The sequence below is a fragment of the Spermophilus citellus genome, assembly GCF_964194105.1.
Source record: "Spermophilus citellus genome assembly, chromosome: 3".
Classification (NCBI taxonomy): Eukaryota; Metazoa; Chordata; class Mammalia; order Rodentia; family Sciuridae; genus Spermophilus; species Spermophilus citellus.
This window is the reverse complement of record NC_138184.1, coordinates 8,963,907-8,991,886: the sequence shown is the minus strand read 5'-3', so window position 1 is coordinate 8,991,886 and position 27,980 is coordinate 8,963,907. Positions and strand designations below refer to the sequence as shown.

At 50.8% G+C, this 27,980-nt stretch overlaps 1 protein-coding gene across 9 annotated transcripts; it reads left to right on the top strand.

Annotated features, from left to right (window-relative positions):
• Positions 1-455: 455 nt before the first annotated feature.
• On the top strand, positions 456-22,889 carry TYK2 (tyrosine kinase 2). Of its 9 annotated transcripts, none has more exons than XM_081283970.1 (27): positions 456-604; positions 844-923; positions 1,103-1,196; positions 1,491-1,627; positions 2,192-2,404; positions 5,671-5,794; positions 5,890-6,037; positions 6,340-6,503; positions 9,510-9,876; positions 10,332-10,535; positions 10,612-10,769; positions 13,799-13,907; positions 13,994-14,183; positions 14,263-14,366; positions 14,471-14,647; positions 14,737-14,824; positions 16,228-16,355; positions 17,354-17,489; positions 17,570-17,724; positions 18,283-18,433; positions 18,871-18,968; positions 19,210-19,402; positions 19,757-19,875; positions 20,307-20,479; positions 20,828-20,945; positions 21,922-22,032; positions 22,116-22,889. In XM_081283970.1, the coding sequence occupies exons 5-27, from the start codon at positions 2,209-2,211 to the stop codon at positions 22,248-22,250; spliced, it is 3,546 nt and encodes a 1,181-aa protein (XP_081140096.1). In that variant the 5' UTR covers positions 456-604; positions 844-923; positions 1,103-1,196; positions 1,491-1,627; positions 2,192-2,208; the 3' UTR covers positions 22,251-22,889. The 9 variants fall into 9 exon arrangements, with proteins under 9 accessions (XP_081140096.1, XP_081140095.1, XP_081140097.1 ...); XM_081283969.1 differs by having other exon boundaries at positions 844-1,009; XM_081283971.1 differs by lacking the exon at positions 1,103-1,196.
• The last annotated feature ends 5,091 nt before the right edge of the window (positions 22,890-27,980 follow it).

Sequence of the window (27,980 nt, the reverse complement as noted above, 5' to 3'; positions counted from 1 at the left end):
CTGTGACTAAAAAAAAAATATATTAAAAAGGAAAAAAAAAAAAGTTGCCCGGGCTGGCCTCAAATTTGCGATCCGCCTGTCTCAGCCACCCAGATAACTGAGGTTACAGTCCTGTTGTTTTTTGTTTTTCCCCCTCTTCCTGAGGAGAGAACTCAGCCAGAGAAGTAGAGTTGGTCAGGCAGAGATAAGAGAAGTCACGGGGGAGAGTCCATGAGCCGCTTTCCCAGGGTCACGACCGTACAATCCGGACTCGAGCCCTCAACAATCCGATCAATCGACTCTTCAGTCGTTTTGCGTACAAACTCTGCTCTTCCGCCCGCCACTGTAGGCCACTCTCTTCCGCGTGTCCACGCCCACGCCCACGCCCATGTCAGCCAATCGCAGACGCTGTGGTGCATCCGGACGCTCACCTAACCAATCGCTGGCCCACGAAGTTAGGCCAAGGACCAATCGGAGCGGCATCTTCCGGCGGGGCGGAACTACGGCCCACGGGCATGCGTGTTTCAGGGTGCCAACGGGAGGTGGAGTCCGGGCCGCCAACTAGCGGGGGTTTCCCGCAGTGGCGGAGCGGGGTCTAGGGTTCGAGACTGAGTCCCGGGAAAGGGTGAGTCTGGACCGGACACCGAAGCAGCGCGCCCGGGAAGTCATCTGGAAGAAGGCTTGAGGACTGGATGCACTTATCAGAATGTGGGCGGGAGGGAGCCCCCACTCCCTCCGGGCTGGCCAGATATCCAGCGGGTGCACAGCGCAGATACTCCCCTGACCGGGGAGGTTTGGAGGTGGTAGAGGGTCCGGGGGTGCTGCTTCCTGGGTACACACCTCACTCCGATTCTATCTTCAAAGCTGGTCCTGGGTCCAGTGGAGACGAGGAAGGAGGAAGTGGCCACCTCAAAAGTTTCATTCTCAAGATGTCATCCCAGACGGTAACGCGAACGTTTATTAAGCGTTTGCTGTGTGCCAGGCTCTGTGCCAAGCACTTTTCCTGCCTCCTTTCGTTGACTCTTCCCAGGTAGACGTTGGTACATGCCCATTTTCCAGGTGAGGAATCTGGCTCGGAGGGGAGCCCAGGAATCTGGCAGTTAGAACATTCTTCTCTTTCCAGCGCTGTCTTATATCAGTAACATCTCCAGAGTCGCTGACAGTCTGGTGAAACTGGAGACCTGGGCCAGGAATCGGGGGTACCAAGCTGGACACAAGTGTGTGTCTTTCTCTGACCCCATGCGGGGGGGGGGGGGGAGTCAGCAGGGACTGGGCTCTCTCGCAGGGATAGATGCAGGGAATGGGAATTACTGGGATGGCGAAACCAATTGTAATGGATTTATTTATTTACTTATTTTGTGGTACTGGGGATGGAACCTAGAGGGTCTGGGGCATGCTAAGCAAGCCCTCTACAACTCTGCACCCTCAGCCCCAATAATACTTTTATTCTCATTTGGGTGATGTTCGTTCATTTTTTCATGCCAATGTCCATGTTTGTGCTGAATGTGCAGGACTGCATTGAAGCCTCACAGTCATCTTTCCACTCAACATTCTCAGCACCTCCACTTTCCAGATGGGGAAACTGAGGCCTGCAGTGGCTAAAAGAATTGCCTGAGTTGACATAAGAAGTCCTAGGATGCACACCCAGGTTTGTTTTATCACAGTCTGCCTGCCTGATTATTTCAGGGAAGTTGGTTTAGAGTGAGTTGTTGTTGTTGTTGTTGTTGTTGTTGTTTTTTTCAGTGCTGGGGATTGAACTCAGGGCCTTGCACATTGTAAGCAAGTTCTCTACCACTGAGCTACATCCCCAGCTCAGGGTGGATTTTTATATTGGTGCAAATTTGTCAAAATAAGGGAAAGTTCAAGCCAGGCGTGGTGGCATACACCCATAGCCCCAACTACTTGGGGGTTGAGGCAGGAGGTTGCTTGAGCCCAGGAGTTTTAAGACTAGCCTGGGCAACATAACAAGACACCATTAAAAAAGGAGGGGTAGTGTTACTAGTGTCAGATGTAGTGGGTGAAGAGGCATACCACCCTGTCAAAAAAATGTGGAAACTAAGGTTCAGGGAGGGGAATTGGGTGCCTAAGGTTTCACAGCCAGGGAGCCAGAATCTTCCCCCCTTGGGCCTCAGCCTGGGTGGGTGCAGGTAGAGGTGCTAAGGGGGCCTGCAGAGAGAGGCCTGGGAGCTAATGTGTTGTCTTCTCCCAGCAGAGTCAGCTTTGAGGAGCATGCCTCTTTGTCAGAAAGGGGCTGCTGCAAAGGGCAGCAAGCCCCATAGGGACAGAGCTCAGCCCATGGCTGACATGGGAGGTCTGAAGGTACTTCTGCACTGGGCTGGCCCTAGTGGTGGAGAGCCCTGGGTCACCTTTAGCAAGACCTCGCTGACGGCTGAGGAAGTCTGCATCCACATTGCACACAAAGTCGGTAAGTCCAGGGCACTGATGTGATGGCCAGTGTTGGGGGATGAGAAAAGCCAAGCCCATCCATCCATCTGCAGCTTCATTCAGCAGATACTGAGTGAGCACCAACTGTATGCTATCACAAAATCAATGCACTTGTGTAGCTGGTATTCTAGGAGGGAAGATGGCAGGAAATAATTTTTTTAAAAAGACAAGACTGTATCAGAGGGCAGAGATGATGAGAAAAATTAAGCAGAAAAGTGACTGGTGGTGAGAAAGTTGCTCTGAGAGGATGCTTAACAAAAACTTAAGGAGATGAGGGAGGGAGCCATGGGAATATCTAGAGGAAGATGGTTCCAGGCCGAGGGAACAGCAAGTACAAAGGCCCTCAGGTGAGAGCTTGCCTGGAACAGTGAGGAGACCAGTGTGGCTGGAGTAGAGTAAATGAAGGGGAGCTGGGAGGTAAGAGAAAGGAGGCGTCAAGACAGTGGTGGAGCCTCTGTGGACCATGGGAAGAATTCTGGATTTGACTTGCAGTGTGGTGGGAGCCATGGAGGATTCTGCACAGAGGAGAGCTGTGACCAGGCTTGGGCTCACAGACGCCCTCTGTCAGCTGCTGGGGCAGATGAACAGCAGGAACCCGAGACCTGGGCAGGGATGATCTCCAGAAGGGATCCATCCACAGGCCGTACCTCACAGGCCTTATATGTCATGGGAAGAAGTTTCAAGGTGACACTTTCTCCTGAGGGAAGCAGGGATCAGAGCCATGGAATGATGTGAGAGTACCCAGTGGATGTTGATTTGAATCATGGTTCCGGAGGCTGGGAAGTCCAAGAGCTTGGTGCTGGTACCTGGGAGGGCCTCCTGTGCATCATAGTGTGGCAGGGGTGAGAACAAGTGAGCAGGCCAGCTCAGGCCTTTCTTTCTCTTATAAAGCCACTAATGCCATCACAAGGACCCTCCTGTCATGACCTCATCTAATTCTAATTACGTCCCAAAGGTCCCACCTCTAAATGCCATTAATAAATGACTCTGGATCTGGAGATTAAGCTCCAACACAGGAACTTTCTTTCCTTTTTTTTTTTTTTTGGACTGGGTATTGAACCTAGGGGTACTTAACTGGGTTATTTATCTATTTACCTGTTTATTTATTATACTGAGGATTGAACCAGGGTACTTATCCACGAGCCACATCCCCAGCCCCCTTTATATTTTATTTTGAGACGGGGTCTCGCTAAGTTGCTGAGACTGGCTTTGAACTTGCCATCCTCCTATTTCAACCTCTCAAGTCATTGGGATTATAGGCATGTGCTACCGCACTAGCTCCAACTTATGAATTTTAGGGGGACACCTTCAGACCATAGCATGGGATGTAAGGGTGTTCTGGCTGTGACATCTGTCACCTCATTGAACTCCAGGGTTGATTTGACTGACATGGCTAGCTAGGCAGGTGTCCCCTTCCTCCCTCACTACTCCATGTGTGCCCCCTTGAAGTGGCAGCTAGGTGGAAGAGGACGTTACCCCTTCAGAGGAGGACTGCTCTTCCATCAAGTGTATGCAAGGAGCTGGGTGTGCTCCCCTGCTAGACCCTCCAAACCACAGCATGGGTGATGGGACCCCTGCCCAGCAGAGGGAACAACATGCATAGAAGCCCAAAGGGCTTGATCTGTTTGAGGAAGCAAGAGACTAGACATCAATTTTCAGAATCTGGAAAGAGAAGTAAGAATTAAAACCAGAACATAAGCAGAAACCAGGTCATGGTTACTCATTGCATAAGTATTGGTCTTTCTTAGTGCAAACTGGAGAGCCATGGAAAGTTTAAGCTAGAAAGCAAAGCACTAAAGAAAAAAAAATTGAAAAAAAAAAAAAAAAAAAACGTACTGAGGCTGTAGCTCAGCAGCAGAGCGCTTGCCTAGCATGCGTAAGGCACTGGGTTCGATTCTCAGCACCACATAAAAATAAACAAATAAAAGGCATTGTGTCCATCTACAACTACAAAAGAAATTTTAAAACAAACAAACAAACAAACAAAACAACAATCTCACTGTAAACCTAACTTCTAAGCCATGCAAGGCCTGGGCTTTGGATTTGAAAGAGGTTGCCTGAGATCATCAATTTTGAATAGGTTTATTTTGGTTCCCAGTTTCAGGCATCCCAGTCCATGATTGGTTGGTCCTGTTGCTTTGGGCCTGTGGCAAGGCACCATATCATGGCAGGAGCATGTAGTGGAACAGAACCCCTTACCTTACAACCAAGAAGCAAATAGAAAGGCTCAAGGATCCCATGGTCCTCCTCCAAAGACAGCCTCCATGACCTAAAGACCAACCATTAGACCCCACCTTTTAAAGGCCCTGCCATCTCCCAGTAGTGCTACCCTCTGGCTAAGGCTTTGAGGAACATTTCATTTTATTTTTTATTTTGTTATTTTTAAAAATACTTTTATTTTATTTATTTATTTTTATGTGGTGTTGAGGCTTGAATCCAGGGCCTCGCACGTGCTAGGCAAGCACTCTATCACTGAGCCACAACCCCAGCTGAGGAACATTTAAGATCCAAAATACAGCAGAAGTAGATGGGTCTCAAAAAGATAAAGAATGTAGAAAGAGCAGGACTTGGTGACTACTTTGATATGGAAGATGTTCAAGAAGTTCTTCAAGTTCTGGCTTGAAGAACTAGGCAGAGGAGGTGCGGGTTTGGGGACTGTAGATGAGATCTATTTGGAATAAGGCACATCTGAGGAGGCCTTTGATGTCCGAGGAAGACAGCAGAAGGTGATTGGATATATCTTTTGGGCTGGAATTACCAGCACATTGCTAGCTATTTCTAGAATTGTGTTAGTCTGGGATATGTTTTGCCACTGTAGAAAGCAACCCCCAAATCTTCTTGGCTTAAGGTAATCAAGTTTTTCTAAAATCAGATGCAGGTCAAATGGCTCAACTCCCCTTCAGAGATTCGCCACTCTGTATAAGGAACTTTCAGCCCTCTTAGAGGATAGGAAGATGGCAAGAGGGTTTATTTCCAGACTCAGTAGGGTACCTATACCTTCAGTTTACATCCCACTGGCCAGCACCCAGTCCATAGTCTCATCCTAGCTGCAAAGGAGACTAGGGAATATAGTGAAACAGGGTCAACAAATTGCCTTGTCCTCTCCACATGTATAACATAAGGCCAGCTGGAGGCCGGGAAGGAGACCCGGGGAAGGCATGTGAAAGGAGATAGCAGGCCTGAAGGTCCTCAGGGCTGATGGCAGCAAATGACATGGCTCCTGACCTCCTTACTCCCCTGTTCCAGGCATCACTCCACCCTGCTTCAATCTCTTTGCCCTCTTTGATGCCCAGGCCCAAGTCTGGCTGCCCCCAAACCACATCCTAGAGGTCTCCAGAGATACAAGTCTTACACTGTATTTCCGTATGAGGTAGGTGGAGGCCCCTTGAAAACCTTTTCCCCTTTTGTTCTGGAGCTGCTCAGTGCCTCTGCTAAGCTGCAACTGTGTCCCTCCCCTTCCTGCAGGTTTTATTTCCGAAACTGGCATGGCATGAATTCTCAGGAGCCAGCTGTATACCGCTGTGGACTCCCAGGGGCTGAGACTTCCTCAGAACCGACAGAGCAGGGGGTGCAACTCTTGGACCCAGCCTCATTTGAGTACCTCTTTGAACAGGTGTGAGCAGGGCTGGAGGACAGAACCATTTGTGTCACGTTTGGGAGAGTCAAGGAACTCCCACTTCCCTTTCCAACTTGATATAACTAATACATTTTGACTCAGGCCATCTGAGTTTGGGCTGAATGAGAATAAGTGCTGGGATAGACTGGGAGGAGCAGGTGTGTGTGCTGTGTATTTAGGCTTTCTAGCAAATGGTGGTCTCTCCTTCCCCGGATGCCCAGAAGCAAGGAACTAGGTTTCTCTCACTAGGGAATGAAATCATTCTCATACTTCCCTTTCTGCCTGATTCTTACTCCCAGGGCAAGCATGAGTTTGTGAATGATGTGGTATCACTGTGGGAGCTGTCAAGTGAGGAGGAGATCCACCACTTTAAGAATGAGAGCCTGGGCATGGCCTTTCTGCACCTCTGCCACCTCTCTCTCCAACGTGGCGTCCCCCTGGAAGAGGTGGCCAAGGAGATCAGGTGTCTGGGAAGGGAGTGGGGCTACTGAGTAGCATTGAGGGCTGGATGGGCCTTGAATATTGCCATGTCGGGCTGGGGATGTGGCTCAAGCGGTAGCGCGCTCACCTGGTATGTGTGCCGCCCAGGTTCGATCCTCAGCACCACATACAAACAAAGATGTTATGTCCACCGAAAACTAAAAAATAAATATTAAAAAAGAAAAATTCTCTCTAAAAAAAAAAAAAAAAAAGAATATTGCCATGTCTTTCTTCATTCAGCAAATGCTTACTGAGCACACCCTGTGCTAGCACTAGCTCTAGGTGTTGTGGACACAACTCCAAACACATCAGACAAAAATTACCCATCCTCTGGGAGCCCACATCTTATGAAGTAAGCAGGCAATGAACAAGATACAAAAGGGAAATGTAGAGTGTTTTAGATGGCGATCAATGAAATGGGGGAAATTAAGCAGGAACCCAATGTGGTGTCCACGCCTGTGATCCCAGCGATTTGAGAGATTGAGGCAAGAGGATGGCCAATTCAAGGCCAGCCCGGGTAACTTGGTAAAATCCTATCTCAAAATAAAAAATAAAAAGGGCTAGAGAATGTAACTCAGTGGTAAAGTGACTTTGGGTCCCAATTCTAGTACTAGAAATTAAATAAATCAGGATTGAGTATAGCCCAGGGGTTGGACACTTGCCTAGCATGTGTAAGGTCCTGGGTTTAATCTCCAATGCTACAAAATACTACAAAAAATAAAAAATAAAATAAGTAGGAAAGTGGAACATGAAATATCAGGGGTGAGAGGTTTATAATTTTATTTCTGTATTCATTTGTTTAGTTAATTTTTTTTGTGTGTGTGTGTGTGGTGTTAGGTGCTACGTAATTGCTCTACCACTGAGCTATATCCCCAGCCCTTTGTTTATTTTCTGAAACGGGGTGTCACTATGTGGCCCAGGCTGGCCCTGCACTCCTAGGCTCAAGCCATCCTCTACTCAGCTTCCAGAGTAGCTCAGAGGACTTAGTTTATATTGTTAAATTGGTTAAGTTAGGGGATTCTTTTTTTTTTTTAAGTTTTTTTTAGTTGTAGATAAATACAATACCTTTATTTTATTTATTTGTTTTTATGTGGTGCTGAGGATTGAACCCAGTGCCTCACACATGCAAGGCAAACACTCTACAAACTGAGCTACAATCCCAGCCCCAGTTAGGGGATTCTTCATTGTGAAGTTTTGTAGTCAAGGAGGTGAAGGAGGGAGCTATACACATGACTAGGAGGAAACCATTCTATACAGAGGAACTGCCTGTGCCAAGGCTCTGAGGCTATTTCATGCCTGATGTGTTGGAGGAGGTGTGGCTAGAACAGCAGGAGCCAGGGGTTATGGGAGGAGGTTCCAGCAGGGAGGTGGGGACTTGGCAGATCCTCAAAGCTCTTGGCATTAAGAACTCATTAAAATTCAAGGGAAGGCAGGGCATGGAGGTGCACACCTATAATCCCAGTGACTGGGGAGGTTAAGGCTGAGGATTTCAAGTTCAAAATTCTCAGCAAATTAGCAAGACCCTGTCTCAAAATAAAAAAAAGAGGGGGAGGCTGGAGATGTGGCTCAGTGGTTAAGCACCCCTGGGTTCAATTACCAGTACAAATAATAATAATAATAATAATAGTAAAAATTCAAGGGAAGGAAGAAGGCTGGATTCTGGGGAGCTGGAAGCCAGCTCTACTGACTGAGCCTTGGGGGATCCCTGCATTGCAGTAAGGGCTCAGATCATCAGGACACACTGTCTGGAGGAGGCAGCACAACAGTTGTGTCTTTCAGGATCAGCTTGTTTTGGAATTTTTTTGCTTCCCAGTGCTGGGGGGTTGAACCCAGGGCCTTACACATAATAGTATACCACTGAGCTACATCCCCAGCCCCCAGCTGTTCTTGAAGCACATATTTTTTAGTTCCTGTTATGGTATCACTCTGAAGGACTAGAAATGTGACAACAATGTACAGGAGGAGGGAACACATCCAACCTGGACATCAGGAAGTGTTTCCCAGTTAGGGAACGTCTCTGCTGAGCCCCAAAGTTGAGTTGCTTTATCCAGTTGAGTTGGCAGTATGTTCTAGGCACAGGGAACAGCGTGTACAAAGGCTCAGAGGCAGAAGGTGCCAAGGCTCCTTTATAGGCAAACTGGATGCAGGTGATTGCCTGAGTGAGTGTGGAGGTTGGCCATGCCCTTTTCAGGGTACTGGTGAGCCCTGGGAAGCTTGGAAGTGGGGGAGGGAGAGAATATCTCAGGAGATAGAGACCAAGGCAAGGAAACCTGTGATCTAGCCATACTGGTGGTCGGTTGCAGGCAGGCAACAGGCAGAAGGGGGTGGATTGAGAGAGTGAGGAGTTAGGACTCTGTGAGCAGCAGAGAGACCTCCCAGAGCTGGGTTGTTTATTGATGGTTATAAAATGAATGATTCAAATAATAGCGAGTTCTCCTGTGATGGCAACAGCCACACTCTGTCCTTACTGTGTGCTGGTCCATAGTCCAAGCACTTTGCAGGCAGCAGTTTGTTGAATGCTCTCATCCGCCTTGGAGGTGAGCACCATTTGGTCCCATTTCAAAGATGATGCTCTAAAGGAAACGGAGCCCTTTCAAGCTTTCAGAAGTTGCCAGAGACCTGGGATTTCAGCTCCAGTGTGTCTTTGGGAGGTCTGGGCCCTGGACCCCCACAGCACCCCACTTCCCTGGGTTGGTCCTGTGTCAGGTCTCTCTATCCACTTTTTTTTTTTTTTTTAATTTATTTTTTAGTTTTCGGCAGACACAACATCTTTGTTGGTATGTGGTGCTGAGGATCGAACCCGGGCCTCACGCATGCCAGGCCAGCGCGCTACCGCTTGAGCCACATCTCCAGCCCCTCTCTATCCACTTTCTTGCCAGTGTGCATATTCTCTCACTGAGGCAGCTGAGGCTCATAAGCCACTTGTCCTACATTCAGCCAAGCCTGCCAACCAGGTCCCTTACCAGCCCCTTCCATGTCAACCCCACAGCTTCAAGGACTGCATCCCGCGCTCCTTCCGGCAGCAGATCCGGCAGCACAACGCCCTTACACGGCTGCGCCTGCGCAATGTCTTCCGCAAGTTCCTGCATGCCTTCCAGCCATGCCACCTCTCTCAGCAGATGGTCATGGTCAAATACATAGCCACCCTGGAGCATCTGGCACCCCGCTTTGGCACTGAACGCATACCTGTGTGTCACCTGGAGCTACTGTCCCAGGCCGAGGGAGAGCCCTGCTACATCCAGGACAGCAGGTGGGCCTCCGCGGACCACAACCTGGAGCCTGCCGTGGGATCCCCCACCCATGAGGTACTGGTGACAGGCACTGGTGGCATCCAGTGGCGGCCAGTACAGGTGGAGGTGAGCAGGACACCTCCTGCCTTCTGTGGGTGCAGGCAGGCCTGGTGGGTGGTCTTTGCTCACCTCTGCTGGTGGGCTGCTGAGTTAGCAGTGGTGAGCCCTTTCCCTACCTACCTCGGGCTGTGTCCCTTGTTCCCTGGGGTCTATCTCTTGGTGAGCATCCTCTGTCTGTCTGTCCCCTTGGGACCTGATTTCTGGGGCTTACACCCCTAGGGAAACTTTCATTGTTTGGCAGTTGGGGATGGGGCAGGATTCTCCTCTCTGTCCTCCTTGAGGTCTGGCTTCATCCTATGTGTCTCTTGGGATGAGTCCCCATCCTGCCTGTGGCAGAGGGACTCCTAAGAGAGATTCCAGAACAGGTGACTGGCCCTCCATCTCCTGACCCCTGGGGACGGTGCAGGGGATAAGTGGGCTGTGTCCCGCTTTGTCTTGTGCCCCACTCGTTGGATTTGCAGGTTTCTAGTGACGTCAACGACAGCAGCAGGAATTCCCAAACCCACCTGTCTGGGAAGAAAGCCAAGGCCCGTGAGGCAGGTAGCCAGCCAGCAGGCAGGCCGAGGGAGCCACCCTGGACCTACTTCTGTGACTTCCAGGACATCACGCACCTGGTGCTAAAAGGGTGCCGTGTCACCATCTACCAGCAAGACAACAAGTGCCTGGTGGGGCCTGGGGCAGCAATCGGGTGGGGGGAAGCTCTGGCCTATGTCACCTGCCTGACATGCCCCTGGCCTGCAGGAGCTGAGACTGCCTTCCCGGGCCACGGCCCTGTCCTTCGTGGCACTGGTGGACGGCTACTTCCGCCTGACAACAGACTCCAGCCATTACCTGTGCCAGGAGGTGGCTCCCCCACGGCTAGTGATGAGCATCCAGGAGGGTATCCATGGGCCCCTGCTGTGAGTGGCCAGGGCGAGGAAGGTGGCCAGGATGGGTGCCCCCCCCAAAGCCGCTCTGCAGGAACTGCACGGTGTGCAAGTGCCCGCTGTGTGAGAGAGCACCCCCTGCGGTCCTCTAGAGTGTGCTCGTGTTTGTGCACATGTGTTGGCTGTGTGGCACAGGTGTGCACATCTCAGCGAACACGTGAGTTTGTGTCTGTGTGCATGGGACGGCAGGCACACTTATGAGTGCATCCAGACCTGCGTGTGAGTTCAGGCACTACTTGTGTTCACCTGTGTGTGTGCACAGTGAGGGGTACATGCAGCGAGGGTACCTGGGATGATAGAGGTGCATTTGGGACTGTTACCCTGTATGTCTGGATGTTTATTGTGTAGCTGTCACTGCTCTGGTGATAGCATTTGGGATTAGCGTCACATGTTGACATTGGCATTGCACAGAATGGGTGGTTTTCATGGGACAGTGTGTTGCACCAACCCGTGGTCATTCAGGGGCATATTGGGGGTGTCCACCTGTGTGGGGGTGTCCACCTGTGAGGTGTATCTCTGCTAGGATTTGTGTGTCCCTGTCCAAAGGATTCTGTTGGTGACCTGGTGCTGAGGTATGAAGTATCCGTCCCCACGTAGGATGAATGTGGAGATGTGTGTGTGGTTTTCTGCATGCTGTGAGGTTTGTGACTGTGGCTTCTCTAGTCATTGGCCCTGTGTCTGGCTGTCCCTTGTACCACCTGTGATGCTGGGGCTTAGCACCTGGGGGTGTCTGAAAAGGGTCTGACCTCTCAGAGGCTTGTCCCTCTATCAGGGGAGGTGTAAGTGGCCATTTTGCTTCCTGTGACTGTCATCACAGGTGTGTGCTGCCACAGTATGGGTGTCTCTGGACCTGGTCATTATGTCAGCCACTTTGTGTGTAGCTTCTTGCCCTACATGGCTGACACCTTGTAGTGTCCATTTGTTCTAGTCTTTATTGTCTGTGATGTCAAGGCCCCGTATTAGTCCATTTTTTGTTTCTGTAAAAAAACGAGTTCTTTTAAAGAAAAGAGACTTAATGTGGCTCATAGTCTGGTCCAAGGTTTGAGGGCCCATATCCGGTGGTGGCCTCCTTGCTGGCCACAGACAGGCAGCACAGGAGTGTCTCTTCTGGTCTCCCCCTCTCTTCTTTTTCTTTTTTTAAATTTAATTTAATTTTATTTTTTTAGTATTTGGCGGACACAACATCTTTGTTGGTATGTGGTGCTGAGGATCGAACCCGGGCCGCACGCATGCCAGGCGAGCGCGCTACTGCTTGAGCCACATCCCCAGCCCCCTCTCTTCTTTTTCTTTTCTCCTTCCAACACTGGGGTTTGAACCCAGGGACCCACACATTAGGCACATGCTCCACCACTGAGCTACACTTCTGCCCTTTTTTATTTTGAGACAGGGTCTTACTCAGTTGGTAAGGCTGGTCTCAAACTTGTAATCTTCTTGCCTTAGCCTCCCAAATAGCTGAGAGTGCAGAGAGGCACCACCACACCCAACTTTTCTTCCTCTTCAAAAGCCACCAAGATTCAATATGGGGCCCTACTCTATATTATTCGGCTTTCTAATACCTATAATGAAAGACCTGAGACAATCAACTTATAAGAAAAAAGATTTGACTCCCAGTTCTGGAGGTTTTGTCTATGGTCAGCTGGCCATGTTGCTTTGGGCCTGTGGAGAGGCAGCGCATCATGGTGGAGTACATGGGAGCAGTACTGCTCATCTCAAGACCAGGAAGCCAGATGGACACAACACAATGCCTTTATTTTTATGTGGCGCTGAGGATAGAACCTGGGTCCTGCCAGTGCTAAACGAGCGCTCTACCACTAAGCCACAATCCCAGCCCCTCAGAATCCCCTTTGAGGGCATGCTTCAATGGCCTGGAGCCCATGAGCCTCTACCTCTTAAGTTTCTACCTCCTCCCCAACAGTACCAAACTGGGGACCAAGCCTTTGGGGGGACACAGAAGATCCAAATGATGGCATACCAACATGAGCTCATCCATTCCTAATCTCTGTCCCTAAGGCCCCACTGTTACAATTGTCTCTGGAATGTTCCTCAAGGGCTCCTGCGCTGAAGGCTTGGTCCCCAGTGCAGCAGTGTTCAGAGTGGGGTTTGGATCATGAAGGTTCTCACCCGCTCACAGGTTCGACATTGGATTTTCGGGAGGTGGTGGGAACTGTAGCAGGGAGGCATGGGTGGGGGAGTTGGTCCCTGGGGGCATGCCCTGCAAGGGTATATCTTGTCCCAACCTCCCCCTCCCCTGGCCACCTTGAAGTGAGCAGCTTTTCTGCATCAAGCCCTTCCTCCATGACGCATCCGCCTCACCACAGGCCTAGAAGCAATGGAGCCTGCTAACTATGGAATCAGTAGCCAGAATCAACCTTTCCTCCTTTAAATTGATTTTCTCAAGTATTTGGTCAGAGTGACAAAAAGCTAATGTGTCAAGGGGATTAGACTCCAACATGGTTTTCGGAGGGGACAAACCCTATTCAAACCAAAGCAGCACCTTTGTTGCTCTGTCACATTATGTAACCAGATGTATCAGTGGTCGCTGTGTGCTAGACTATCCGTGTGTCCCCATGCAGGTGGCTATGGGTGGTGTGCATCTGTCCCCCATTTGATGGCTATTTCCTGTCTCAGCCTGTAAACCATCTTGTTAGTGGCTGTCTCCAGTGTTATGTACCAGTGTGTGCCTGTTCCCTGCTCTCATGCTTATGTCTCGAATGAGTAGCCGTGTGTGTGTGTGTGTGTGTGTGTGTGTGTGAGAGAGTGTGTGTGTATGTGTGACTTTTATCCTAGCTGGTGTCTCCAGTGTTATGTACCAGTGTGTGCCTGTTCTCTGCTCTCATGCTTGTGTCTCGAATGAGTAGCCGTGTGTGTGTGAGAGAGTGTGTGTGTATGTGTGACTTTTATCCTAGCTGGTGTGTGTTCCTCTGGGCAGGTCTCATGTTGTCCAGGTGTAGGTCTATCAGTGGCCCCAGGTGGCCTAATGGCACCCCTCTGACCCCCCCTAGGGAGCCCTTTGTGCAAGCCAAGCTCCAGCCAGAGGAGGGCCTCTACCTTATCCACTGGAGCACCGTCCACCTGCACCGCCTTATCCTCACGGTGGCCCAGCCTGAGCCGGTGGGCCTGGAGCTGGGGGGTCCTGGGCTGGGGTGGGGCCTGAGCCCTACCTGGACCTCTGCTCAGTGCCCTTTCCACCCACCCAGGCACCTGGAGTGCAGAGCTTGCGCATCCGGAAGTTCCCCATCGAGCAGCAGGACGGGGCCTTCATGCTGGAGGGCTGGGGCCGCTCCTTTGCCAGTGTGCAGGAGCTGCGGGGAGCCCTGCAGGGCTGCTCCTTGCGGGCTGGGGACGACTGCTTCTCTCTGCGTCACTGCTGCCTGCCCCAGCCCGGAGGTACAGGGTGAGCCATGGGGTAGGCAGAGCTTCTCTCCCCCATGCCAGTCTGTGTCACCCACTTCTCATCTGCCCCCAGAAATCTCCAACCTCATCATCATGCGCGGGTCTCGGACCAGCTCCAGGCCACTTAACCTCAGCCAGCTAAGCTTCCACCGCATCCACCAGGATGAGATCACCCAGGTGGGGTGTGGTAGGGACAGGGTCCCTGGGGATGTGGTAGCTGGGGCCCTGGGAGGTCAGCAGGCAGCTGGCATCACAGCAGTATTCTATGCTACTTCCTGCAGCTATCCCACTTGGGCCAGGGCACAAGGACCAATGTGTATGAGGGCCTCCTGAGAGTGGGGGGCCCTGAGGAGGGCAAAGCAGATGGCGGAGACTCCCCCAAACCTGGAGGGGGCTGTGGGCAGCAGCTGCGAGTGGTGCTTAAAGTACTGGACCCCAGTCACCATGACATTGCCCTGGTGAGTGTGCAGGGTGGCCTGGCGTGTTGTGCAATGGGGACAGGGTGCGGGGTGAGGTTCACAGCCCCCCACCTGCCTGGTTCCCACAGGCCTTCTACGAGACAGCCAGCCTCATGAGCCAGGTCTCCCACGCACATCTGGCCTTCGTGCATGGTGTCTGTGTGCGTGGCTCCGAGAGTGAGTGGACCCCATTATACCCCGTGGCACACTGGAGTCCCCACTGGTACCCACGACCTCAGCTGTTCCTGACCCCTGACTACAATCCCAACGTAGACCTCTTCTCTGCTCTCCTCTGTCCCCACCGCCCCCCAGGCTATATCTTGACCATCAAACTATGCCCCACTCCTGACCACATGCCAACCTCAACTTGTATCCAACCCCAGATTACACCTTGGCCTCACCTATACCCCTCCCACGGCTGTGGCCCAGCCCTCAGCCTAAACCCTGACTGCTGACCCCATCCCAGTCTCCATCCCATCCCAGCCCCCTCCACAGCCCAGCCTAGTCCCCTCTGACCCAGCAGTACTCTGGCCCCCAGCAGACTCCAGCCCTGTTGTGTCCCTTGGTCCTCCCAGACCTCAACCTCTGAATATCCAGCCTTGTCTAGAACCTAAGGCCACCTCTGTCCTTCCTCTACATGTCCCTACTTGTACAGGATGACCCCAGCCCCACCAGGACCATAACCCCAAGTGTATGTCTGTCTCTCTTTTTTTTTTTTTTTTAAGAGAGAGTGAGAGACAGAGAGAGAGAGAATTCTTTTTTTAAAGAGAGAGAGAGAGAATTTTTTAATATTTATTATTTTTTAGTTCTCGGCGGACACAACATCTTTGTTGGTATGTGGTGCTGAGGTTCGAACCCGGGCCGCACGCATGCAAGGCGAGCGCGCTACCGCTTGAGCCACATCCCCAGCCCGAGAGAGAATTTTTTAATCTTTATTTTTTAGTTTTCGGCGGGCACAACATCTTTGTATGTGGTGCTGAGGATCGAACCCGGGCCGCACGCATGCCAGGCGAGCGCACTACCGCTTGAGCCACATCCCCAGCCCTATGTCTGTCTCTCTTGCTGTCCCCAGCACTGGCCTTACTCCCACCTTGCCCACCTCCACTGTTCTTCTATCCTGACCTTGGTCCTGCCCTAACCTCCTCCTCCACATTTCTCCATGCTCCACACCCTCTGCCTCACCCCATGCTCCATCTTTTTTGGAAGGGCAGATACTGGGGATTGAACTCAGGGGCACTGGACCACTGAGCCACATCCACATCCCCAGCCCTATTGTGTATTTTATTTAAAGACAGGGTCTCACTGAGTTTCTTAGCACCTCGTTTTTGCTGAGGCTGGCTTTGAACTTGTGATCCTCTTGCCTCAGCCTCTCGAGCCCCTGGATTACAAGAATGCGCCACATTACTCCACATTCATCTTGCATTTCTTCTCTCCCCAGACTCACTCCCAAACCTGACCTAACCTTCTGTCCCCACACCATCCCCAGCCACAGGCCCAGCCCCCAAGTTGGCCCCGGGCCCCATGGAGGTGGGAGGCCCACAGGAGGTGGGACAGCCTCTGCAGCAGCTAGGTCTTTTCAGACATCATGGTGACGGAGTATGTAGAAAACGGGCCCCTAGACGTGTGGCTGCGGCGAGAGAAGGGCCATGTACCCATGACCTGGAAGGTGGCAGTGGCTCAGCAGCTGGCCAGCGCCCTCAGCTACCTGGTATGTGGGCTGGGCTGGCACCTGTGTCAGTGAGGGAGGCTGGATGGCTGGGCTTCGGGTGGGTGGCCAAGATACATCTCTTGGACCACATGCCACACCTGGGAGATCTGTCCATGAGTCCATCTGTCCTGTGCTCACTGTGTCCCAGGTCCCCTGGGTACTATCCTTAGATGCTGTCTTCTGTCTCTGGCCTTTCATTGCCCAACCCTTCCTGTATGATCACCCCACTTTCCAGAGTTCCAACTTCACCTTCTTGTTCAGTGGGCACCCTCTGCATGCCAGGCCTAGACCTAGACCTGCAGATAACAGAACAGAACCGGCAAACCCCTACCCTCAAGGCATTTTCACTGGAAGAGTGTCTCTGGGGGATTGGTTCCGGGACCCCCAAGAATACCAACTACACAGATGTTCAAGTCCCTTCTATAAAATGGAATAGTGTTTGCCTGGAACCACCTACACCCTCCCAAAGGCTGTATTTATTTACTCACTTATTTTACTTATTTAGGACCTGGGGACTGAACCTAGGGGCACTTAATCACTGAGCCACATCCCCAGCCCTTTTTTATTTATTTATTTTGAGACAGAGTCTCACTGAGAAAGGTGGAACTTTAGGTAGGTAGGTTGGAAGGCCTTACTAAGGCCACCTGGGAGTTAGAGAGGGAGCCAAGAGGACATCAGGCAGGGAACAGCAAAGGCACTGGGAGAGGAGTACACCTGACATGCATTTAAGGAAACTGCAGGGGCCTCTGGCCTTTCATCCCTGGCCACAAGCCTTAACCACCAAGTTTGGGAGAACAAGAGGGACCCACTCAGCCCCGTGCTGCCTAGCCCTGTGCTGCCTGGTCACGATAACAGTGTATTGTCTTGGCATCCCAGTAATGACCAGGACATCCTTTTCACATGCCTGTCCCCATGAGGGCCTCATGGGATGGGGGTTGTGGATAGTCGGTGCCCCTGCCAGATGGCCATCCCCCTCCTCTCCTTGTCTGCCACCCCAGGAGGACAAGAACCTGGTTCATGGTAACGTGTGTGGCCGGAACATCCTGCTGGCACGGCTAGGGCTGGCAGAGGGCACCAGCCCCTTCATCAAGCTGAGTGATCCCGGTGTGGGCCTGGGTGCCCTCTCCAGGGAGGGTGAGTACCCAAGCAGGGCTGGCCACAGGGACAGGCTTCCCTACTCCTCTGCACTTGGTGACTCTGAGCATGGCCTGCAGAGAGGGTGGAACGCATACCCTGGACGGCGCCCGAGTGCCTGCCTGCTGGGGCCACCAGTCTGTGCACTGCCGCTGACAAGTGGGGCTTTGGTGCCACCCTCCTGGAGATCTGCTTTGATGGGGAGGCCCCCCTGCAGGGCCGCGGTCCCTCTGAGGTATGACCAGGAGATCCCTGGGCCCAGGGGGTAATCGCATCCCAGCTTTTTACAGTCCTTGTGGAAATCAGTAGTCCCCAGCAAGCAGCGGGCTTCAGCTTTAGGCAGTGACAGACAGAGATGGGGAAGCGCAGGCTGAGGGAGTGGGTTCTGTTCCTTCTTGTCCTCCCAGAGCTGGTGCTCAAGGCTCTTGACCAGGGACAAAGGGCATCTGAAGAGTCAGGCAAGGCTTCCCAGGGGAGGTTTGATCTAAGTGCAGAATTAGGCCAATGAGCCAGGCCTGGCACTGCAGCGGCGGCAGAGGGCCTGGCCTGGGCAAAGGCCTAGAGACTGTGCTACCCTCAGGGAGCTGCAGTCTGAGAGATGAGGGGCGAATAGCAGAGGTGGGTGACAGCCACAGCAGGATGTGCTGGTGGTGAGATGCAACAGCTCCCCAGAGGCAGCTGGGCGAGGCTCTGCAAAATGGGAATGACAACAGCAGGCACCAGTGGGCTCCACCTCTTTTGAGAGGGGCAGGACTGGGGCCACGCTGAATCCCATGGGTCCCCACACACACAGAAAGAGCGGTTCTACCAGAAGCAGCACCGCCTGCCAGAGCCCTCCTACCCAGAACTGGCCACCATCACCAGCCAGTGCCTGACCTATGAGCGGGCCCTGCGACCTTCGTTCCGCACCATCCTGCGCGACCTCACTCAGCTGCAGCCCCAAGGTGAGCCCCACCTCGGTGCTGGCACCCCAGTGGGTAGGAGAGGGCTGGGGTCCCTGCTGATGCAGACATGGTGTCCTCAAGGTCTCTGTACAGAGGCAGGGCCGCTGAGTCAAAAGTCAGAGTCTTGGGGGAGAAGTTCAACTTCTTTGGACGAATTGGACCCTTGCAGTTTTTTTCTTTTCTCTCTGGTGTTTTCTGCCCAATCTCACTATATCCAGGTGTTTACTTTTGGTTTCTCTTTGTTTTGCGGGCTGGGAATGGAACCCGTGACCACCTGTGCTAGGCAGGCTCTCTATGGCTAACTGTGCACTTTGTACAGAAAGTGGACTCTTCGGGCTGTTAAGGGGGAAGTTTCCTTCCTGGGGATGCTGGGGAGCAGTGTCCCCCGCCTGCTGGGGAGAGGGCCGGGGTTGAGCCTCACCTGTTACGACTTCCAGATCTAGTGGACGTCTCCACTGTAAATCCAGACTCACCAGTGTCAGACCCCACGGTTTTCCACAAGCGATACTTGAAAAAGATCCGGGATCTTGGCGAGGTGAGGGCAGAGCCTGGAGAGCTGGGGGCGGGGCCCACCTGTGGAATTAAGGGAGGTCCTGCCTAAGGATAGTTTTGTGTTGTGGATGGGAACACCCTCGGCTTTGAGAGAGGTCCCCGGATGTAGGGCCAGGAGACCCATCAACACAGTAGGTAGGGCCTGGGGCTTTCTGAACAGGTCTGCTAGGAGGTGTGACTTAGAAACACAGGAGTGGGGTTTATCTTCTGTGCACTGCGGCCAGGGTCACTTTGGCAAAGTCAGCCTGTACTGCTACGACCCGACCAACGATGGCACAGGCGAGATGGTGGCCGTGAAAGCCCTCAAGGCGGACTGCGGGCCCCAGCTCCGTTCTGGCTGGAGGAGGGAGATCGATATCCTGCGCACGCTCTACCATGAGCACATCGTCAAGTACAAGGGCTGCTGCGAGGACCAAGGTGGGCCGGACTGGGTGAGGCTTAGATGTGCAAGGCTGGGCTTAGTATTGAGGCCTTTGGGGCAAGAGCCTCTGGTTTGTTCAGTTAGAATCTTGCAACCTCAGGATGGGGTGCAGCCAGGCAGCCTCCTTTCCAGCGGGGGGTTGCCACCTGCTGAGACCAAGAGGGATGAGAGCACTGGTCCTTCCCTTGCGCTGGGACAGGAATCAGGATGGGTCCATCTTGTTTGAGGACTGGGCCCAGAGTGTGCGGGTCCTGGCTTTCCTCCACACCTAGGAGGGGACTGTGTAGGGCTAAGGGCGGGTACCCCTGGCCCGTCCCTCTGCTTCCCCTACGAATCCTTTTTTGCAACAGGCGAGAAGTCAGTGCAGCTGGTTATGGAGTACGTGCCCCTGGGCAGCCTCCGAGACTACCTACCCCGGCACAATGTTGGGCTGGCTCAGCTGCTGCTGTTTGCTCAGCAGATCTGTGAGGTGGGAGGGCTCCCCACCCCGTTTCCGTTTCCCAAACCTGCGGCTGATTTGGCCCGCCCTGAACGACTCTGTCCTGTCTGCTAGCCCTCTCCTGCGCACTGGGCTGGGTTCCCTTATCCTTGAACTGACTTCCCTCCACCAGCTTCTTTGTGTCCAGTTCGCCAGGACACACCCCCTTGGCTCCGCCCCAATCCACCTGCTCAGTTGGCCACGCCCAGAACACTCCTTCGGCCCAGCTTTGCTCTTGACCCTCACCAGCTTCCTAGCTCCTCCTTTGCTTGACCCCCACCTGCCACCCTGCTGTCTTCAGCTGGGTCCCCCTAAGCCTAATCTGACTGTTCCCCAGCCATCCTGGTCACCTATCCTCAGGCCCTGCTGTTGGGGGCTGATCTCCACCCCACTGATCCTGACTCACCCCACCCCGCCCCCAGGGCATGGCCTACCTGCACGCGCAGCACTACATCCATCGAGATCTAGCTGCCCGCAACGTGCTGCTGGACAACGACAGGCTGGTCAAGATTGGGGACTTTGGCCTAGCCAAAGCCGTGCCTGAAGGCCACGAGTACTACCGCGTGCGCGAGGATGGGGACAGCCCTGTGTTCTGGTGACCAGGAGGAGACACAGTCTCGGGGTGGGAGGATGGTGCAAGGGTCACTGGGAATAGGCAGGGTCGAGGAGACTGGGTCTGAGGGCAAGACCTAGTCCCAGTGAGGTTGGGCGGGACCTAGAGATGCAAGGAGGTGGGGCTAGAGCTCAGCATTGCCTGGAGGGTGAGGTCAGCTTGGCTTGGTCAAGTAGATCTTCATTCCTCTTAGGCTGAACCCTTAAGAGTGGGATCCCAACTGGGGCCAAAGGGGTCCTTCAGTTGTACCCACCCGCATGAGGGTTCTAGCCTGGTCTGACTCCCAAGCCCTGAGTCCAGTCCCTAGACCTGAGTGTTGCCTCTCTGCAGGTATGCCCCAGAGTGCCTGAAGGAATGTAAGTTCTACTATGCGTCTGACGTCTGGTCCTTCGGGGTCACCCTCTATGAGCTGTTGACATACTGTGACTCCAGCCAGAGTCCCCCTTCCGTAAGTCCAGCCCCACACCCTCACCCTAGAGTAGGCTAGGGGAGTTAGAAAGGCAGGCATTCACAGCCCAGCTCCCACCCTAGTAAGTACTTCACCTACCTGAGCCTCATAGTCCTGACCTGGAAAATGGGCCATTTGCAGTGCAGGGGGCTGTGACTGTGATGGAAACTGTGCTCAAATGGACACAGGCAACATAGGAGCAGTTTATCCCACTATTTGCAAATGCCACTGGGAATGGGGCCTGAGTCATCAGGAGGCACATACATCTTCTTGGTTCTGTACTCTATGGTAGCATCGCAGGCTGGCTCTCCCTCCTCTCTGGCAACTGTGCCCCCAGCCCTCCAGGTACCCACGTCAGCCCAGGGGACCAAGGGTCCTCTTTCCTGCATAATTCCCAGGACTTCCTCTGATTGGCCTAGGTTGACGCATGTATGCCTGTAGCCAATTACTGTGTAGATGAGGGTCTCGGGTTGGTCAGGTCTGAATTGAGGGGCAGAGTCAGGAAATTGTTAGATTGTCCGCAAAGGCAGAATGCCTTCATAAAGTCAAATAAATAATTTTGATTTGGGCATTTTGGGCAGACCATATCGCAGCTACTCCAGAGGCTGAGGCAGGAGGATCACTTGAGTCCAAGAGTTGGAGACCACCCTGGGCAATACAATGAGACCCAGTCTCAAAAAATAATAAAAACTTCATGACAGGTAGAACCAACATGTCGCAAGACTTAAGAACAGTGAGCCCCTGAAGGAGGCTTAGCATGAAGATCAGATTACCTAACTTTTATAGTAACCCCAGTGGAAGATGTTAGCATCCCTTTTCAGGGATGAGCAAACTGAGGCCCATAGAAGCTTAGTGGCAAGTCCAAAGTCACAACCTAGAAGTGTCAAGGTGGGATTCGAACTCTAGCAGTCTAGTGCCAAGTTTTTGGCTAGTCTTACCGGCTTCTAGGAAAGAGCTTGTCTTGATTCTACCGTAGAAATTCCTGGAGCTTATAGGCCTCACCCAGGGACAGATAACTGTGCTGAGGCTCACTGAGTTGCTGGAACGAGGGGAGAGGCTACCACGACCTGACAGATGTCCCTGTGAGGTGAGAGCCTCCTGCCTTTTCCTCTGCTCCTGCCTTCAAGCCACAGAGCCAGCAGCAGCCACAGCCCGTTTCTCCTTCCCTAGATCTATCATCTCATGAAGAACTGCTGGGAGGCAGAGTCCTCCTTCCGCCCTACCTTCCAGAATCTCATACCCATCCTCAAGATGGCCCATGAGAAATACCAAGGCCAGGCTCCTTCAGTGTTCAGTGTGTGCTGAGGCACAAGGGCAGCTCTGCTTGGGGGATGTGCCCAGGCAGTACCCATGGAGAGGGCTCCTACTCCCACCCCAAGAGGAGGAAGCTGACCTCACACACCCCTTGTGCCTTACTGCTGTCTGGAGACTCCATCTCTGTGAACTGACTTCACTTCCTTGGCCATGAACCTGACCATGACCCTGAAAGACCCAGGATAGGCAAGGGGCTAATCATGTCCTTGGATCCCATCCTTTTGCCTTCCCCCAACTCCCAACTTGAAACCCACCATCTTCACTGGTAGTGAAACTCATAATTCCTTGCTGCAGGCTGTGGCCTTTGGGGCCCATCTTCAGCAAAGTGGGTTTGCTGGGGTCTACTTTGGCGGGCATGCAGCTAGAGTGAGACTGAAGAGGTAACAGGATTCAGCTATTAAACTTCTGCTTCTGTCTGAACCATTCTGGTCGGCTGGGGTGGAGCTCAGTGGTAGGGCGCATGCTTACCATGAGGGGGGCCCTGGGATGTCTCCAGCTCCAATAGTAAAAAGTTAAGTCACCCGCTCAGTCTGTGCCTGGTACACAGAAGGCACTAAGTAGCCACTTGTTAAATGTACAAAATACTGGGGGGGGGGGGCACTTGTCACACAGACGTGACCTAGCTAGTTTCACTCTTTCCTTCCTGTGCGGCCACAGGAAGAAAATGTATTCACCTCTTTGGGCTTCATATCTCAGCTGTGGGGATGGTGGTGCTCAGTACCTCATAGGATGGAAGTGTAAAGAGCTGACGAAATGGTGTGTGTGAACTGCCTAGCAGGGAGACATGCAGATGTGCTTAATAAACATTTGATATTATTGTTGTTCTGGTGTTTGTCAAAGTGTTTCTGCTTAACAGGCCTGATTTGAGGTGGATTATGAAGTCAGACACATTTGTGAAAGGCAGGTAAGTATTTTCCTTCTCCATCTCCATACAGAACTTCTTCTTTTTTTCTCCCAGTACCAGTGATTGAACCCAGGGCATTTACCCATTGAGCTGCACCCCGAGCCCCCCCACCTTTTGTATTTTATTTAGAGACAGGGTCTCACTGAGTTGTTTAGGGCCTCACTAAGTTGCTGAAGCTGGCTTTGAACTCATGATCCTCCTGCCTCAGCTGCCTCAGCTACCTCAGCCACTGGGATTACAGGCATGTGCCACTGCGCCCTGCTCCATCAATAACTTTTGAAGACTTGTGTGTTGGCCTGGGGATGGCTCAGTAGTATGCTTGCCTGGCATGCACGAGGCCCTGGTTGGATCCCTTGTACCACACACACTCTCAATGCTCTCCTGACTGAAAATTCCATACTATTCCAAAGCAGTTTGGGTTGTTTGGTAGTTTGTTTTGGCAGTGCTGGGGATTGAACCCAGGGACACTCTACCACTGAGCTACTTACCTAGCCCTTGGTTAATTTAAAGGTAAATAAATAATTTTGATTTGGGCATTTTGGTGCAGACCATATCGCAGCTACTCCAGAGGCTGAGGCAGGAGGATCACTTGAGTCCAAGAGTTGGAGACCACCCTGGGCAATACAGTGAGACCCAAAATGTTGAGAGAGGGTCTCATTAAGTTGTCCAGGCTGGCCTTGAATTTGTGATCCTCCTAGGAGTCTCAGCTTCCTGAATAGCTAGGCTTACAGGTGTGCACCAGCGTGCCTGGCCAAATCTTAATTTTTTGGGGGGAGGGGTACTGAAGATTGAACTCGGGGGCACCCAACCACTGAGCCACATCCACACCCCCAGCCCTATTTTGTATTTTATTAGAGACAGGGTCTCACCAAGTTGCTTAGCACCTTGCTTTTGCTGAGGCTGGCTTTGAACTCTCGATCCTCTTGCCTCAGCCTCCTGAGCCACTGGGATTACAGCCATGCGCCACTGCACCTGGCCCCAATTTTAATTTTTTAAAAAGTAGTCTTTAGGGCTGGGGATGTGGCTCAAGCGGTAGCGCGCTCGCCTGGCATGCGTGCGGCCCGGGTTCGATCCTCAGCACCACATACCAACAAAGATGTTGTGTCCGCCGAGAACTAAAAAATAAATATTAAAAATTCTCTCTCTCTCTCTCTCTCTCTCTCTCTCTCCCCTCTCTCACTCTCTCTTTAAAAAAAAAAAAAGTAGTCTTTAAGGCTGGGGTTGTGGCTCAGTGGTGGAAAACTTGCCTCACATGTGTGAGATCTTCTTCAGTACCACATAAATAAAAAAGGCAATGTGTCCATCTACAACTAAAAAAAAAAAAGTTTTTTAAAAAAAAAAAGCAGTTTTGGGCTGGGGATGTGGCTCAAGCGGTAGCGCGCTCGCCTGGCATGCGTGCGGCCCGGGTTCGATCCTCAGCACCACATACCAACAAAGATGTTGTGTCCGCTGAGAACTAAAAAAATAAATAAATATTAAAAAAAAAATTCTCTCTCTCCTCTCTCACTCTCTCTTTAAAAAAAAAAAAAAAGCAGTTTTAGGTTTCACAGCAGAGTGTAAAGTGCAGGGTTCCCACAGATCACTGCCCTCTCTGGCCACATCCTCCCTCGCTATCCACATCGCATCCACAGAGGTACATTTGCTAGAATCAGTGAACCAGCATTGACATTACCATCCCCCAGAGTGCAGTTAGAGTTCACATTAGGGTTCACTTTTGAGTTTTTACAGTCTGTGGATTTAGACAAATGTGCAATAACATGTATTGTGTCACTGTCCTAAAAGTCCTCTCTGTTCTACCTGTTTATCCCCACTCCTCCCAAGACCGATCGATCTCTTCACTGTCTCTAAGTTCACCTTTTCAGAATGTCATTAAGTGGGAATCACACAGTACGTAGCCCTTTGAGATTGGCTTTTTTCCCTTCGCCAAATGAATTTGTTTCCACCATGTCTTTCTGTAGCTTGAGAGCTCATTTCTGAGGTTTGGTTGGGTTATTTGGTGATGCTGAAGGTGGAACCCAGGGCTAAGAGCTCATTTTCCTTTTTTTTTTTTTTTTTTAAGTTGTAGATGGACACAATATCTTTTCAATCATTCATTTTTTTGGTGGGGTTCTCTTTCTTTGGAACTGGGGGTCAAACCCAGTGCTTTGTGAATGCAAGGCAAGCACTTTGCCACTGAACTACATCCCAACCCTTGTTTATTTTTATGTGGTGCTGAGGACCAAACCCAGTGCCCCATACATGCTAGGCAAATGGTCAACCACTGAGCCACAAGCCCATTCTTTTTTTTTTTTTTTTAAACCTTGAATAACTTTACATCATCTGAACATACTCCAGTTTATCCTTTCAGCTACTGAAGGACATCCTGGTTCCTTTCTACATTTTGACAGTTATGAATAAAGCTGTTATAACCATTCATGTTCAGGTTTTTGTGTGGATGTGTAAGTTACTTTTTAAAACCTTTTATTATGGACAATTTAAAACATATTCCCAACTAGAGAGAACAATGTAAAAAATCTACACTTTAAAACCAGGCAGCATCAAAGGGGGCCAGTCTTTTGTTTTTTGTTTGAGGGGAGGTCTTGCTATGTTGCTCAGGCTGGTCTCTCAAATTCCTGGGCTCAAGAAATCCTCTTGCCTCAGCCTACAAAGGAGCAGAGACTGTGGGCTCAATCTTGTTTATTTATTTAGTTTTGGTGCTGAGGATGGAACCCAGAGCCCCACACATGCCTAAGTATGTGCTCTACAACTGAGCTACACCCCCAGTCTTGTGTTAAATATACCCCATCCCCACCCCCAGTATCTGGGAGAGGCTGGTACTGGGATTAAACCCAGGGGCATTTACCACTGAGCTACATCCCCAGTTCTTTTTATTTTTGAGACAGGTCCTCACTAAATTGCTGAGGCTGGCCTGGAATTTTCTTTTCTTTTTTTCTTAAATATTTTTTTTTAGAGAGAGAGAGAGAGAGAGAGAGAATTTTAATATTTATTTTTTAGTTCTCGGCGGACACAACATCTTTCTTTGTATGTGGTGCTGAGGATCGAACCTGGGCCACACGCATGCCAGGCGAGCGCGATACCACTTGAGCCACATCCCCAGCCCTGGAGTTTTCTTTTTAAGTTTTTTTTTTTTTATTAATTTATTTATATTCGGGAAAATCAAACCCAGGCAAGTATTCCACCACTGAGCCACAACTCCAGCCCTTTGACTGGAACTTTCGATCCTCCTGCCACAGCCTCCTGAGCCATTGGGACTACAGGTGTGCACCCCTGTGCCTGGCTAACAGTAAGTAATTCTGAAACAAATCCTGCACATTATATCATTCCATCTGTAAAAACTTCAAAAATGTATCTCAAAAAGATAACTGCAAATAGTAATCTCAGTGTCATTGACACAGAGAAAAAGCTTAAAGATAATACCTAGTATCATTGTATAGCATATGAAGGTTTAGATTTCCCCAACTGATTCTTAAATATTTGTGTTTTGTCTGTTTATAATTTGTTCAAATCAAAATCCAAATGAGGGATGGGGTGGTAACTCAGTGGTAGAGCACTTACCTGACACGCATGAGGCCCTGGGTTCAATACTGAGCACCACATAAAATTAAATAAATATAAATAAAGATATTGCGTCCATCTACAACTAAAAAAATAAAGATATTGCGTCCATCTACAACTTGGATCTTATTTGGCTGTTTTAGCCAAATAAGGTCCAAGTTGCATTTAGTTGAGGGCAGTTTCCTGAAAGTCTCTTTGAGTCTCTGGGTTCTGCTTTCTCTCTTTTCTCACCCCTTGTAACATATTTGTTGTTGAAACCAGGTTTGTTGTCCAATAGATTTTACTAGTATGATGTCATCTCTGTGGTTAAGTTTAACACATTTCTCTTTCCACTGAACTTGACAAACTGTTTGCTTTCGTTTTTTGGTGGTTTTTTTTTTTTTTTTGGTGGGGGGCCAAGATTCCTTCTCTGGTGGCACTGTGTTCTCAGCAGGAAGCACAGATCTGCTAGTCCTGGTTTTAGTGACAGGAACAGCTGCCCACATCCTTTGGGGATCAAACCCGGATTGGTACTGGGGTTTGAACCCAGGGGCTCTTCACCATTGAGCTACATTCCCAGCTCCCCCCCTTATATTTTTTTAAGTTTAAGAGGGTCTCCCTAACTTGACAGACTGTGCCTGGCAGGGATGCACAGGGTTTTATTGTTGTTTTGTCTTTTTGTGGTGCTGGTGATCAACCCCAGGGCCTCACACATAGTAGGCAAGCCCTCTACCACAGAGCTGCACTTCCAGACCTGCACAGATGCAGTTTTTATTTTCCAACATTTGGAAAATTTTCAGACATCCAAAAAAGTTGGAAGAATTGTTCAATGAATACCCTAAATTCTACAATGAATGTCTGGGCCACATTTGCTTTATAATGCTAGCTCAATTCGCCTAACCATTCCTTTGCCCATCCATCAGTCCATCTCATATTTAAGATGTAAGATAGAGCTGGGATTGTGGCTCAGCAGTAGAGCGCTCGCTTAGCACGGATGGGACCCGGGTTCAATCCTCAGCACCACATAAAAAAATAAAATGCATTGTGTTGTGTCCATTTCCACCAAAAAATTAAAAAAAAAAAAAAGATGTAAGACAAAATAGGTGGATGCCATTTTTTTGGTGTGAAAATTTATATAATACTTTTTCCTGTTTTATTTTTTAATATTTATTTTTTAGTTATAGTTGAACACAATACCTTTATTTTACTTATTTATTTTTATGTGATGCTGAGGATCAAACCCAGGGTTCACATGTGCTAGGTGAGCGGTCTACCGCTGAGCC